Source organism: Mobula birostris, chromosome 5 (genome assembly GCF_030028105.1).
Source record: "Mobula birostris isolate sMobBir1 chromosome 5, sMobBir1.hap1, whole genome shotgun sequence".
NCBI classification, from domain to species: domain Eukaryota; kingdom Metazoa; phylum Chordata; class Chondrichthyes; order Myliobatiformes; family Myliobatidae; genus Mobula; species Mobula birostris.
Window position 1 is genome coordinate 101,559,905 of NC_092374.1, and position 13,073 is coordinate 101,572,977.

At 47.0% G+C, this 13,073-nt stretch overlaps 1 protein-coding gene across 2 annotated transcripts in view; it reads right to left on the reverse strand.

The window, feature by feature from the left end:
- The window catches only part of LOC140197311 (zinc finger and BTB domain-containing protein 38-like), a 362,864-nt gene that overhangs the window by 86,057 nt on the left and 263,734 nt on the right, over positions 1–13,073 (reverse strand). For both annotated transcript variants that reach the window (XM_072257254.1, XM_072257255.1), the window contains 2 exons: positions 3,475–3,587; positions 2,967–3,162 (listed from right to left, as the gene is read on the reverse strand). In XM_072257254.1, coding sequence (XP_072113355.1) covers positions 2,967–3,162; positions 3,475–3,587 — 309 coding nt within the window. The remainder of the gene's footprint in view (positions 1–2,966; positions 3,163–3,474; positions 3,588–13,073) is intronic.

The following is a 13,073-nucleotide window of genomic DNA, read 5'->3' on the forward strand; positions in this document are numbered from 1 at the left end:
ACCACTCTCTGGCTTCTTCCATCGAGCCAATGTCTAATCCAATTTACCACCTATCCATGTATACCTAGCGACTGAATTTTCCTAACTAACCTCCCATGCGGGACCTTGTCACAGAAGTCCATGTAGACAATATCCACTGCCTTCCCTTCATCCACTTTCCTGGTAACCTCCTCGAAAAACTCCAACAGATTGGTCAAACATGACCTACCACGCACAAAGCCATGTTGACTCTCCCTAATAAGCCCCTGTCTATCCAAATGCTTGTAGATTCTGTCTCTTAGTACTCCCTCCAATAACTTACCTACTACTGACGTTAAACTCACCGGCCTATAATTTCCCGGATTACTTTTCGATCCTTTTTTAAACAACGGAACAACATGAGCCACTCTCCAATCCTCCGGCACTTCACCCATAGACAGCGACATTTTAAATATTTCTGCCAGGGCCCCTGCAATTTCAACACTAGTCTCCTTCAAGGTCCGAGGGAACACTCTGTCAGGTCCTGGGGATTTATCCACTTTAATTTTCCTCAAAACAGCAAGCACTTCCTCCTTTTCGATCTGTACAGTTTCCATGGTCTCACTACTTGATTCCCTCAATTCCATAGATTTCATGCCAGCTTCCTTAGTAAATACAGACGCAAAAAACCTATTTAAGATCTCCCCCATTTCCTTTGGTTCCGCACAAAGCTGACCACTCTGATCTTCAAGAGGACCAATTTTATCCCTTACAATCCTTTTGCTCTTAATATACTTGTAAAAGCTCTTTGGATTATCCTTCACTTTGACTGCCAAGGCAACCTCATGTCTTCTTTTAGCCCTCCTGATTTCTTTCTTAAGTATTTTCTTGCACTTTTTATACTCCTCAAGCACCTGATTTACCCCCTGTTTCCTCACTCTGAGCACCGGTGCCCCACAAGGCTGTGTACTCAGCCCCCTGCTGTACTCACTGTACACCCATGATTGTGTAGCCAAGTTTCCATCGAACTCAATATATAAGTTTGCTGATGACACAACAATTGTCAGCCGTATCTCAGGTAATGATGAGTTTGAGTACAGAGAGGAAATTAAGAACCTGGTGGCATGGAGCGAAGACAATAACCTATCCCTCAATGTCAGCAAAATGAAGGAATTGGTTGTTGACTTCAGAGGGAGTAGCGGACCGCACGACCCAATTTACATCGGTGGTGTGCAAGTGGAACAGGTCAAAAGCTTTAATTTCCTCGGGGTCAATATCACAAATGACCTGACTTGGTCCAACCAAGCAGAGTCCACTGCCAAGAAGGCCCACCAGCGCCTTTACTTCCTGAGAAAACTAAAGAAATTTGGCCTGTCCCCTAAAACCCTCACTAATTTTTATAGATGCACCGTAGAAAGCATTCTTCTAGGGTGCATCACAACCTGGTATAGAAGTTGTCCTGTCCAAGACTGAAAGAAGCTGCAGAAGATCGTGAACACAGCGCAGTACATCACACAAACCAATCTTCCATCCTTGAACTCACTTTACACTGCACACTGTCGTAGCAGTGCTGCCAGGATAATCAAGGACACGACCAATCCAACCAACACACTTTTCGTCCCTCTTCCCTCCGGGAGAAGGCTCAGGAGCTTGAAGACTCGTACGGCCAGATTTGGGAACAGCTTCTTTCCATCTGTGATAAGACTGCTGAAGGGATCCTGACCCAGATCTGGGCCGTACCCTCCAAATATCCAGACCTGCATCTCGGTTTTTTTGCACTACCTTACTTTCCATTTTTCTATTTTTCTATTTTTCTATTTATGATTTATAATTTAAATTTTTAATACTTACTATCGATTTGTAATCCAGGGAGTGGGAAGCGCAGAATCAAATATCGCTGTGATGATTGTACGTTCTAGTATCAATTGTTTGGCGACAATAAAGTATAAAGTATAAATGTAATTGATTTACTTGTTTATTTATTGTTATGTTTTATTTTATTTATTATTGTTATTATTTTTCTCTCTGCTAGACTCTGTATTGTATTGAACTGCTGCTGCTAAGTCAACAAATTTCATGTCACATGCCGGTGATAATAAACCTGATTCTGATGATAAATCTGATTCTGACCTGGGTCTCTATTGTGGACTGAGAGTGAGAAGGGGGCAAGGGGAGGGGAATCATGGTTGGGAAAAGGGGAAGGGAGAGGGAAGGGATTGGGAAGCACCAGAGAGACATTCTGTAACAATCAAAAAGCAACTGTTTGGAATCAAATGACCTTGCCTGTGTCTCAGGGTTGGGTAAGTCTGCACCCGCACCACCCCCTACCCCTGTCATTCCTTCTCTGCCACCTGTTCCACACCCCTCCCATGGCACTCCACCCTCATCATTCCCAGCATCCTTTGCTCCCACCATTTACAATCTTGGCCTCTGCTCCACGTTGTCAAACACAGTACTGTGCAAAAGTCTTAGCACCCTGCTGTAGTCGTGTGCACTTTCTGTGTGACATACATCATTACACCACCACGTTACGTGTGCACACCTTACTGAAAGTAAAAATGAAGTGTATGTGCAGCTCCTGGATCCCCCCGTTTTTCTTTTGGATTTACAAAACATGACAAGCCTCCTTCATCCTTCTGCAACCCATGCTGTGCTACAGAACCTTGCCCACTCTGGGCCAGAGTCCTCTCATCATGGGGTGCAGGGTGTGGAGTTCTGGGGCTGTCATGGTGGGAGGGGTCAGTGACGAGAGATTGGTCACTAAGCCCCATCCTGGCAGGTCCTCACTCCATGGGTAAGGTGGGGCAAATGCCCCACCGCCAGCAGCAAACACTAGCACAGTCACAGTGGTCCCAAGCGGGAGGGGCAGAGATTTGGGGAAGGGAACAGGGTGGGCGGTCACCAAAGGACGGGACCAGCCCAGAGGGGTGAAGGGCCTTGTCCGGGCCCTGGATTAGGGCTGCAATGTGTGATTGGCTGAATGGGCCTGTCAGCCCTTTCTGACTCACCCTCCTCCATTTGCCATCGTTGAGGACGTCTCCAGATAAGGCAGCGATGAGGCAATGCTGGTTACTCAGTTGAATCTCGGGGTGGCCATCCCTCAGAGACAGCAGGAACCAATTTATTCCATCCCCTTTGTCTCCATAGAAGATCACTCCCTCAGGGTCCAGGGTCCGCAGGTCAAATTCTGACTGGTGGGTCCCACTGTAGAGGGAGGGAGCATGGATGGTTCGACAGTCGTATAGAGATCCCCTGAAATACCCCTCCCCCACTGACTGCCCCCCCCATCAGCTTCACCCCACCCCTCCCCATCCCTCGATCTGCAACAGCCCCCCAGTACTGGCCCTGAAACACTCCCTCAGGACTGTCCCTCTCACAGTGCAATTCTCCTTTACCCCTGACAGGATGTCTCCCCCCCCCACTCCCCCTCCAACAGATCACAGACTCTGTCTACGGACTATCACACAGTGGTGAGCTGCCTATCGACACAGTGACATGATGCGTGTGCGTACGTACCTGTGTAAATAATCCAAGTTTATCTTCAGCATAAAGGCTTGACTGCCAACGTGGGACAGGGACATAATGCTTGAATCTTTGGCACTGTCCCAGAAGAAGCAAGATTTGTATATCTAAAGGGATTCAGACAGAAATATTTTTTTTTATAATTTAGAGATACAGCCTAACAAGTCCGCACCACCAAATTACCCCAATGTGACCAATTAACCTACTAATTCAAGATCACATGATAGCTTTGAGGTTAGGATAATGCTAGATCGTGTTGGGGGTTCAGTTCCCTCCTGATGTCTGTAAGGAGTTTGGATGTCTTCCCCGTGATGACGTGGTTTTCCTCTGGGTGCTCAGGTTTCCTCCCACATTCCAGAGACATACAGGTTAGGGTTAGTGAGCTGCGGACGTGCTCTGCTGGTGCTGAGGGTGTGCTGACCCCCAGCACATCCTCGCACTGTGTTGGTCATTGATGCAAATGACACATTTCACTGTATGTTTCAATGTCTCGATGGACCTGTGACAAATAAAGCTCATCTATAAACCTGTGTGCCCTGGAGTGGCAGCCGGAGGAAAGGCACGCAGTCACAGGGAGAACATGCGAACTCCTTAGAGACAGCAGTGGGAATTGAAGCTGCATTGCTCACAGTGTCATTATGTTACACTAACTACTACGTTATTGTGCTGTCCCACCATCTTCCATGAAAAGCAACTTCAACACGGCAATACAAGCCAACACCTCCCTTGACTCCGTGTGGGAGCAGGGGTCTAACTGGACTTGGCGTGTCAATTGCAAGGTCACGTTGCAACTCTGTAAAACCCTGGTTAGACCACACTTGAAGCATTGTGTTCAGTTCTGGTTGCTTCATTATAGGAAGGATGTGGAAGTTTAGAAAGAGTGCAGAGGAGGTTTATCAGGATGCTGCCTGGATTAGGGAACATGTCTTGTGAGGATAGGTTGAGCAAACTAAGGCTTTTCTCTGGACTGAAGGAGGATGAGAGTTGACTTGATAGAGGTGCACAAGATAATAAGAGGCAGAAATCGAGTGGATAATCAGAGACATTTTCCATGGGCGGAATGACTAGAAGATAGATACTTTAATGATCCCAAAGGAAATTACAGTGTCACTGTAGCATTACACAGGTATACAAGTATATGGATATTAGAAGAGAAGCAAGAAAGAATAAAAAAATAAGTTACCTTAAATATTAGGTGTACAAGATTTATAAGTCGAAGGTTACAAGATTTCCAAGTTCACACTGATAAGATGGTGGTGCAAAGTTACCGTAATATTAGATAGTATTGGGTGCACATTCACACCTTCCAGATAAGAAGTGGTGGTAATATTGCATTGTAATACTGGGGGGGGGTGTAATTTTGAGGTGATGGGTGGGGGGGGGATGTCAGAGGTAGTTCTTTTACACAGAGAATGGTAGATGCATTGAATGTGGTAGAGGTAGAAACATTAAAGGCATTTAAGAGACTCTTAGACAGGTACAGTATATGGATGAAAGAAAAATGGAGGACTATGTGTGAGGGAAGGGTTACATTGATCCTAGAGTATGTTGAAAGGTCGGCACAACATTGTGGTCTGAAGAGCCGGTACTGTGCTGTAATGTTCTATGTTCTATATTCTTCCTGATTGTCTCCAAAACCTGTTAAGATGAGCAGAGGCCAATGGCCAATAGCCTTTTCACAGATTCCTAGTTGGGGCTTCACCACAACAGATGGACCAACAAGTTGAGCCATGGATGGGATGGTGCTAACAGTCAGGATAGGCAAAGGTGCGTCAGTAGATGTTGTTTACTTGGATTTTCAGAAGGCCTTTGACAAGATCTTGCACGTGAGGCTCCTTAACAAGGTAAGAGCCCTTGGTATTTCAGGGAAGATACTATCATGGATAGAAGATTGCCGGCTGGCAGGTGGAAAATTGTGAGAATAAAGGGGCCTTTTTTGGTTTGCTGCTGGTAACTAGAGGTGTTCCACAGGGGTCATTGTTGGGACCGCTTCTTTTCATGTTATACGTCAATGATTTGGATGAAGAAACAGTTGGCTTTTTGGCCATGTTTGCAGATGATACAAAGATAGGTGGTGGGGCAGGCAGTGTTAAAGAAACAGGGAGTCTGCAGAAGGACATAGACAGATTAGGAGAATGGGCAAAGAATTGGCAGTGGAATATAGTGTCGGGAAGTGTATGGTCATGTACTTCAGTAGAAGAAATAAAAGGTGCAGACTATTTTTTAAACAGAAAGCAAATTCAGAAATCAGATGTGACCTTGGGAGTCATTGTGCAGGATTTCCTAAAGATTAACTTGCAGGTTGAGTCTGTAGTGAGGAAGGCAAGTGCAATGTTAGCATTCACTTTGAAATGACTAGATTATAAAAACAAGGATGTAACGCTGAGAATTTACAAGGCTTTGGTCGGACTGCATTTAGACTATTGTGAGAAGTTTAGAGCCCCATATCTCAGAAAGGATGTGCTGACATTGGAGAGGGTCCAGGTAGGGATCACGAGAATGATCCCAGGCATGACAGAGTTAATGGATGAGGAGCATTCGATGGCTTTGGCCTTGTGCTTGCTGGAGTTTAGAAGATTGAGGGGGAGACCTCATTGAAAGGCTCAGGTAGAGTAAATGTAGAGAGGATGTTTCCTACAGTGGGGAGTCGAGGACCAGAGGATACAGCCTCAGAATAGAGAGACATCCCTTTAGAACAGAAAGAGGAGGAGTATCTTTTGCAAGAAGTTGATGAATCTGTTGAACATATTTCCACAGATGGCTGCAGAGGCCAAATCATTGGACATATCTAAATTGAAGTCTGATAGGTTCTTGATTAGTAAGGGTGTCAAAGGTTATGGGGAGAAGGCAGAAGAATGGGGTTGAGAAGGATAATAAATCAGCCATGATGGTATGGCCAAGCAGATTAGATAGGCTAAATGATCGAATTCTGCTCCGATGACTTATGGTTTTATGGTCAGGTCTTTAGACTGCCTTGCTTGAGATTCACATTGCCTGGCACTCCTGTGGCCTGAACATTGTCCATTGTGCAGACCAGGGTAAGTCCACTCAACCAATGAGCTGGGAGTGGGGCTGAACGTTATCCAATTATCAACAAACATACAACATAGAATAATACAGTCCAGTACAGGTCTTGTGGCTCACAAAGTTTTGCCCACACTTTAACCTACTGTAAGATCAATCTAACCCTTGACCTCCCACATAGCCCTGCATTTTTCTTTCATCCATGCCCCTATCTAAGAGCCTCTTAAATCTCTCTACTATATCCGCCTCTACCTCCACCTCTGGCAGGGCACGCCATGCACCCTCCATAAGACCATAAGACATAGGAACAGAATTAGGCCATTCAGCCCATCGAGTCTGCTCCGCCATTCCATCATGGCTGATCCTGGGTCCCACTCAACCCCATACACCTGATTTTTCACCATATCCTTTGATGCCCTGACCAATCAGGAACTACCAATTTTCACTTTAAATATACCCAAGGATTTGGCCTCCACTGCAGTTGTGGCAGAGCATTCCACAGATTTACTACTCTCTGGCTAAAAAGAAATTCCTCCTTACCCAGTCGCTGTTCTAAAGGGCCACCTCTCAATTTTGAGGCTGTGCCCTCTAGTCTGGACATCCCCACCATAGGAAACATCCTCTTCACATCCACCTTATCTAGTTATTTCAACATTTGGTAGGTTTCAATGAGACAACCCCCCCCCCCCCACTCCGCATTCTACTAAATTCCAATGAGTACAGGCCCAAAGCTGCCAAATGCTTATATTAACCCCTTCATTCCTGGAACCATCCCCATGAACCTCCTTGGACTCCCTCCAATGACAACACATCCTTTCTGCGATATGGGGCCCAAAACTGTTGACAATATTCCAAGTGCAGCCTGACTAGTGTCTTATAAAGCCTCAGCATTATCTCCTTGTTTTTATATTCTATTCCCCTTGATATAAATGCCAACATTACATTTGCCTTCATTACCACAGACTCAACATGTAGATTAACCTTCTGGGAGTCTTGCACAAAGACTCCTAAGTCCCTCTGCACCTTTGATGTTTGAATCTTCTCCCCATTTAGATAATAGTCTACACTATTGTTCCTTTTACCAAAATGCATTATCATACATTTCCCAACACTGTATTCCATCTGCCACATTTCTCCCCATTCTTACAATTTGTCTAAGTCCTGCTACAATCGCATTGTTTCCTCAGCACTACCTACCCCTCCACCTATCTTCATATCATCAGCAATCTTTTCCACAAAGCCATCAATTCATTTATCTGAATCATTGACAAACAGTGTGAAAAGTAGCGGTCCCAATACTGACCCCTGAGGAACACCACTAGTTTCTAGCAGCAAAAAAGAAAAGGCCCCTTTTATTGCCACTCACTGCGTCCTGCCTGTCAGCCATTCCTCTATCCATGCCAGTATCTTTCCTGTAGCACCACAGGATTTTATCTTGTTAGGTAGCCTCATGCGTGGCACTTTTTCAAATGCCTTTTGGAAATCCAAATAAATGACATCCACTGGCTCTCCCTCATCCACCCTGCTTGTTACTTCCTTGAAGAACTCTAACAGATTTGTCAGCAAGATTTCCCTTTACAGAAACCCCGCTAACTTTGACTTACTTTATCATTAGTCTCCAATTACCTCGGAACTTCATCCTTAGAAGGCTCCAACACTTTCCCAACCAGTGAGATTAGGCTAACTGGCCTATAATTTTCTTTCTTTTGCCTTCCTCCCGTCCTAAAGAGTGGAGTGACATTTGCAATCTTCCATCCAGCAGGACCATGCCAGAATCAAGTGATTCTTGAAAGATCGTGACCAATGCATCCGTTACCTCTCCAGCAACCTCTCTCAGGACTCTGGAATGTAGTCCATCTGGTCCAGGTGACTAATCCACCTTAAGACCTTTCAGTCTGTCTGCCATGCATTTTACCCTTTGTAATAGCAATGGCACTCACTCCTGCTCCTTGACACTCACAGACCTCTGGCACACTGCTAGTGTCTTCTACAGTGAAGACTGGTGCAAAGTCCTTATTAAGTTCATCCATCTCCTCTTTGTTCCCCATTACTACCTCACCTGTATCATTTTCCAGTGGTCCAATATCTTGCTTTATATTATTGGCTAGTGTTCCCTCATATCTCATCTTTTCTCGTCATGGTCCGGTCCGAACTCCGCATTCTGGTTCACAGTCCGGTCCGCGGACTCTGGGTCTTCCAGCTGTCCCTGGTTTCAGTTGGACTTAACCATAAGCACCTGATTCTCATCTTGGGGCTGGGAATATAAGTGGCCCTGGAATTGAGTGTGGGTGCTGGTTTGTGTTGTCAGTTTCCCCCTTGGATCAACCCACTGGTGGAAGGCTAGTGCAGTCATTGAGATATGGATTTGGCTGTTCCTTAGCCTGCTGAGGTTACTGGCCGCCTTGAGTGTTGGAGCCACCCTGAACCTAGCTCCCTTCCTGTCTCTTGCCTCTGTCAGGTAAGCCAGGCCATTTGTCATTACCCTGTGGTTGTTTCTGCCCCTTCCTGTCCCTTGCTGCTGTTGGGTAAGCCAGGTCAATTGTTGTTAACCTGTGGTTGGGTCTGTCCCTTCCTGCTCCTTGCCTCTGTGGGGTGAATCCAGCTTCCTGCCCAGGAGTTGCCTCGATGTACCCTTGCCCCATCATATCCTTGTCTAGCCTCCAGGAGCCCGAGCCTCACCACGCCTTCGCCCGGCCTCCAGGAGCCCGGGCCTTGCCATGCCTTTGCCGAGTTTTGGGGTCCAATCCCGAAGCAAGACTCAGGTTCTGGGTCCTTGTCCAGTCTCTGGCTTGGAGTCCACACCCAGGGTCCTAGTTCCCAGTCCCTTGTCCTGGTCCTGCTTCCCTAGCCTTGTCTGTGTTCCCGTCCCTACTCCTAGTCTGCGTCCTGACTGTCATTTAGTTTTGTCCATTCCTGTTCCTAGTACTTCGGTGTCTATGTCTTGCTTTTGGGTCCATTCCCAATGCCACCCATTATGACATTTCTCCCGTTATGGGTTTTTTAGTTGCCTTTTGTTGAATTCATCCAACTTGCCATTCATTTTTGCTACTTTGTATGTCCTTTCCTTAGCTTTTATGTAGTCCTTAGCCTCCATCATCAGGCACAGTTGCACTGCCTGCTTGTATTCCGCCTTGCCTGAGAAATTGGACTGTCGAATCAACTGACTCTGAAGACTAGCGGTATTCATTTTATATTTAGTTATTCCTTTCAGCTGCAGTGTTGGCTTCGTTTACCATTTGAGAGTTTTAGTTAATGGCCCTGTTCAGCCTAGAGTTTATTGTTTTCTTTTCCCTCTAATTCTGTTTGCATTAAAGTTTGTGAATTATCAACCCGCCTCAGTGTCTCTTGCTCCACACTTGGGCCCTATCCAAATGTGGTGACACTTGCATATTGAAGTCCCCCATTACAATTGCACCATTGCCCTTACTACACACCCTTGCAGCTCCCTTTGCAATCTCAATCCCACATTTTGGCTGCAACGTTACCACCTTCAGTCGGGGGATTACTTGTGGCTCTTGAACTCAATCCCCCAACTAAAGAAGCCCAACAGCCTCTGTAACCACCCTAACATCACCACCAACCTCAGCTTCCCCCTTCCAGTCACCACCCTTCACCCCCTCCCACCCCCCAATTCCTTCAGTTCTACTGATACATGGTTAGCTGCCCAGGGCAGTTAATCTGATCAGCCAAAGTTAGTTCCCCCAAACCTGCCCCTTTCTCTCTATTACCCCGTTAACACTTCAAACCACTTTTTATAATACTGTTTATATTGCTGACATTTATGTACTTAAACACTTTTTATATCATTCTATATTCATTACGATTGTTGAATGCTGTATTCTGATGCGTGTCACACTCTGACCAATCCACCACAGCAAATTCCTAATACACGTAAATGTATATGGTGAATAAAGTTGATCTTTGTTGCTGTGTAATGATCTGATCTGTGTGAAAAGTATGCAGGACAGGTTTTTCACTGTATCTCGTTACACTTGGCAACGTTACCCTCATTGGCCCCCATCTTTGAAACTGTTCGATCACTGTTGGAGACTGGGAGCAGACACCAGCTTCAGTGGGTCCATGGTCACATGCACACAGCTGAGTGTTTTTTGTTGCATGTTCCCCCTGACCAACACATCTCTAATCCATGTAAGTGCAGATGGCCAATAAAGTTGCACTGTGTAATGATCTGATCTGTGTGGACAGTGTGTACTGTACAAGTTTCTCAGTATGTGTGACAATAATGAACCAGTTCCGGTCTACATTACCCTCTCTGAAGTCACCGGCCCTGCTCTCTGGAACAGCGTTTGGTCAGCGTAGATGGCGGAGAGGATGCTGAGGGCAGGCACCAGTCTCAGAGCACCCATGGTCACAGGCACACAAGCAGTCTTCCCCTGGGTTAGAACTGTGTCCTTATATCAGAATGAAAGCCATTTCCCAACCGCTGAATGTTGGACATTGACCGGTAAATATGAGCTTTGAACTGCCGACAACTCGGTGGGACAAAGGTTAAAGGTTTTTGCATTGGAGGCTGGTGTCCTCGGGCCAAACAATTGGCACGCTGACTGAGACCTAGGGGGCGGTGGGAGGTGGAGAGGGGTTGTAGTTGGGCGGGGGTGTCAGGAGGCCTCAGAATACAAGGACATCCCTTCAGAACAGGGATGGGGAGGAATTTCTTTAGCCAGAGGGTAGTGGATCTGTGGAATTCATTGTCACAGTTGGTTGTTCAGGGCAAATCCTTGGGTATATTTGAAATGGAGGTCAATAGATTCCTGATTAGTCAGGGCTTCAGAGATTACAGGGAGAAAGCAGTAGAATGGGATTGAGAGAGACAGTAAATCAGTCATGGTGGAGGTGACTTGATGAGACTTGATGGGGAGAGGGGTGGGGTAAACCTGTGTGAGGTGAAGGGAGAGGCCCCAACCACACACACACCTCCCACTCTCCCGCCTAACTATTGATCACCCCTCTGTCAGGAGAGGACTGAGTGGGGGGAGGTGGAGGTGGGTGCAGATGGGATCCCTGAATGTGGGAAGGGTCCTGTGGTTTGAGTGGGGGGAGGGAAACATGTCCTGGATTAGGAGAAGTTCATAAGTTTTGGATGGGGGGAAGGAAGAAGAGGGTTCTGGGTTGTGGAGTGGGAGAAGCTTGTGCTGGGGTTCAGATGAGGGAGGGTTAGTGTACAGGGATGGGGGCAAGGGGAGGTGGGAGTAGGGGTGGGGCACTGGGGGTTGAGTTGGAGAGGGATTGGGAGAAATCCCTGGGTTTAAGGTGGGGCAGGTGTAGAGAAAGTGTCCTGGAGTTGAGGATTGGGAGGGGGAGTTGAATGGGTCCTGGAATGGGGAAGAGTCCTAGACTTTGGGTGGGGAGTGGGTGTGTCCTGGGTCTAAATTCAGATGGGGTAGGTAGATAGTCCGAGGATGGAAGAGGGGTGTGGAGAAGCAGGAGCATTGGATGGGCGGGTGGGGGGAAGTGTCCTGGGAGAGAGGAGGAGTGGAGCAAGTTCCTGGGCTCTGGTGGGGGTGGGAGGAGAATGTCCTGGAATTAGATTGGGGAGGTGAGGATGGGTCAAGTTGGTAGAGGGGGTGGGAGACTTCTGCAGTGAGGGGAGAGGAGGGTGGGGGGAGGTCAGATGGATGGGTTGAAGGGTGGGGTGGGGGATGTTTGGGATCAGGCTGAGAACCGTGTATGAGCCCTGGACACGTCCTGGATTATGTTGCCAGGGGCTGTCACGGCCCTGGACCCCCACCTACCCATGTATCCCACTGCAGATTCTGCCCATGGGAGGCTCTTGGGGGGTATGCCGAGCTTAGGTTCCTCCCTGAGCAGTACAGCATCAGGGTAGAGTTATCTGAGAAGGGAGTGAAAGTAGGCTAGCACAACGTTGACAGGCAGTAGCATTTCTGCTGTCCAAAGCATCGGGGACCAGAGGATGAAATGCTGAGGGTGGGGGAAAGCCAGGGGTAGCAATTACAAGGAGGCAGTGTAGGGCCAGGTCATGCTTGATGGGCTAAATGGCCTCCTCTCGTGTTGTAATTGTGCAGTGAGTCTGGTTAGTGTAACACTTCACAGCAACAGCACCATTCAGTTTGTACATTCTCCCCATCACCAGGTGGGTTTCCTCCAGGGGCTCTGGTTTCCTCCCAGATTCCAAAGACGTACAGTGCGGTAGGTAGTTATGACCATTCAGTGTTGGCTCCAGAAGCACGGTGGAACTTCTGGACTGTCACCAGCACATCTTTGAACTGTGTTGGTCATTGATGTAAATAGCACTGTACGATTCAATCTTTTGATGTACATGTGACATGTAAAAATAATCCCCCTGGTGGATGGGAGGCAGTTCAGAGAGAGCCATCAACCTCATTCCATCAAATATTAACCACCAGGTAGAGTGTGTTTGTCCTCAGATACACTGCCATCGAGGGAAATTACCACCGGAGAGTTGTTCAACTGCAAATGTTTGTCCAACGGTTGCAAAACTAGGTGAAGTGAACTCATTATCCCACATGGGGAGAGGAGTGGGACACAGCAAGGCAATGAACCTCAGGATTGGTATCACTCCTGAAATA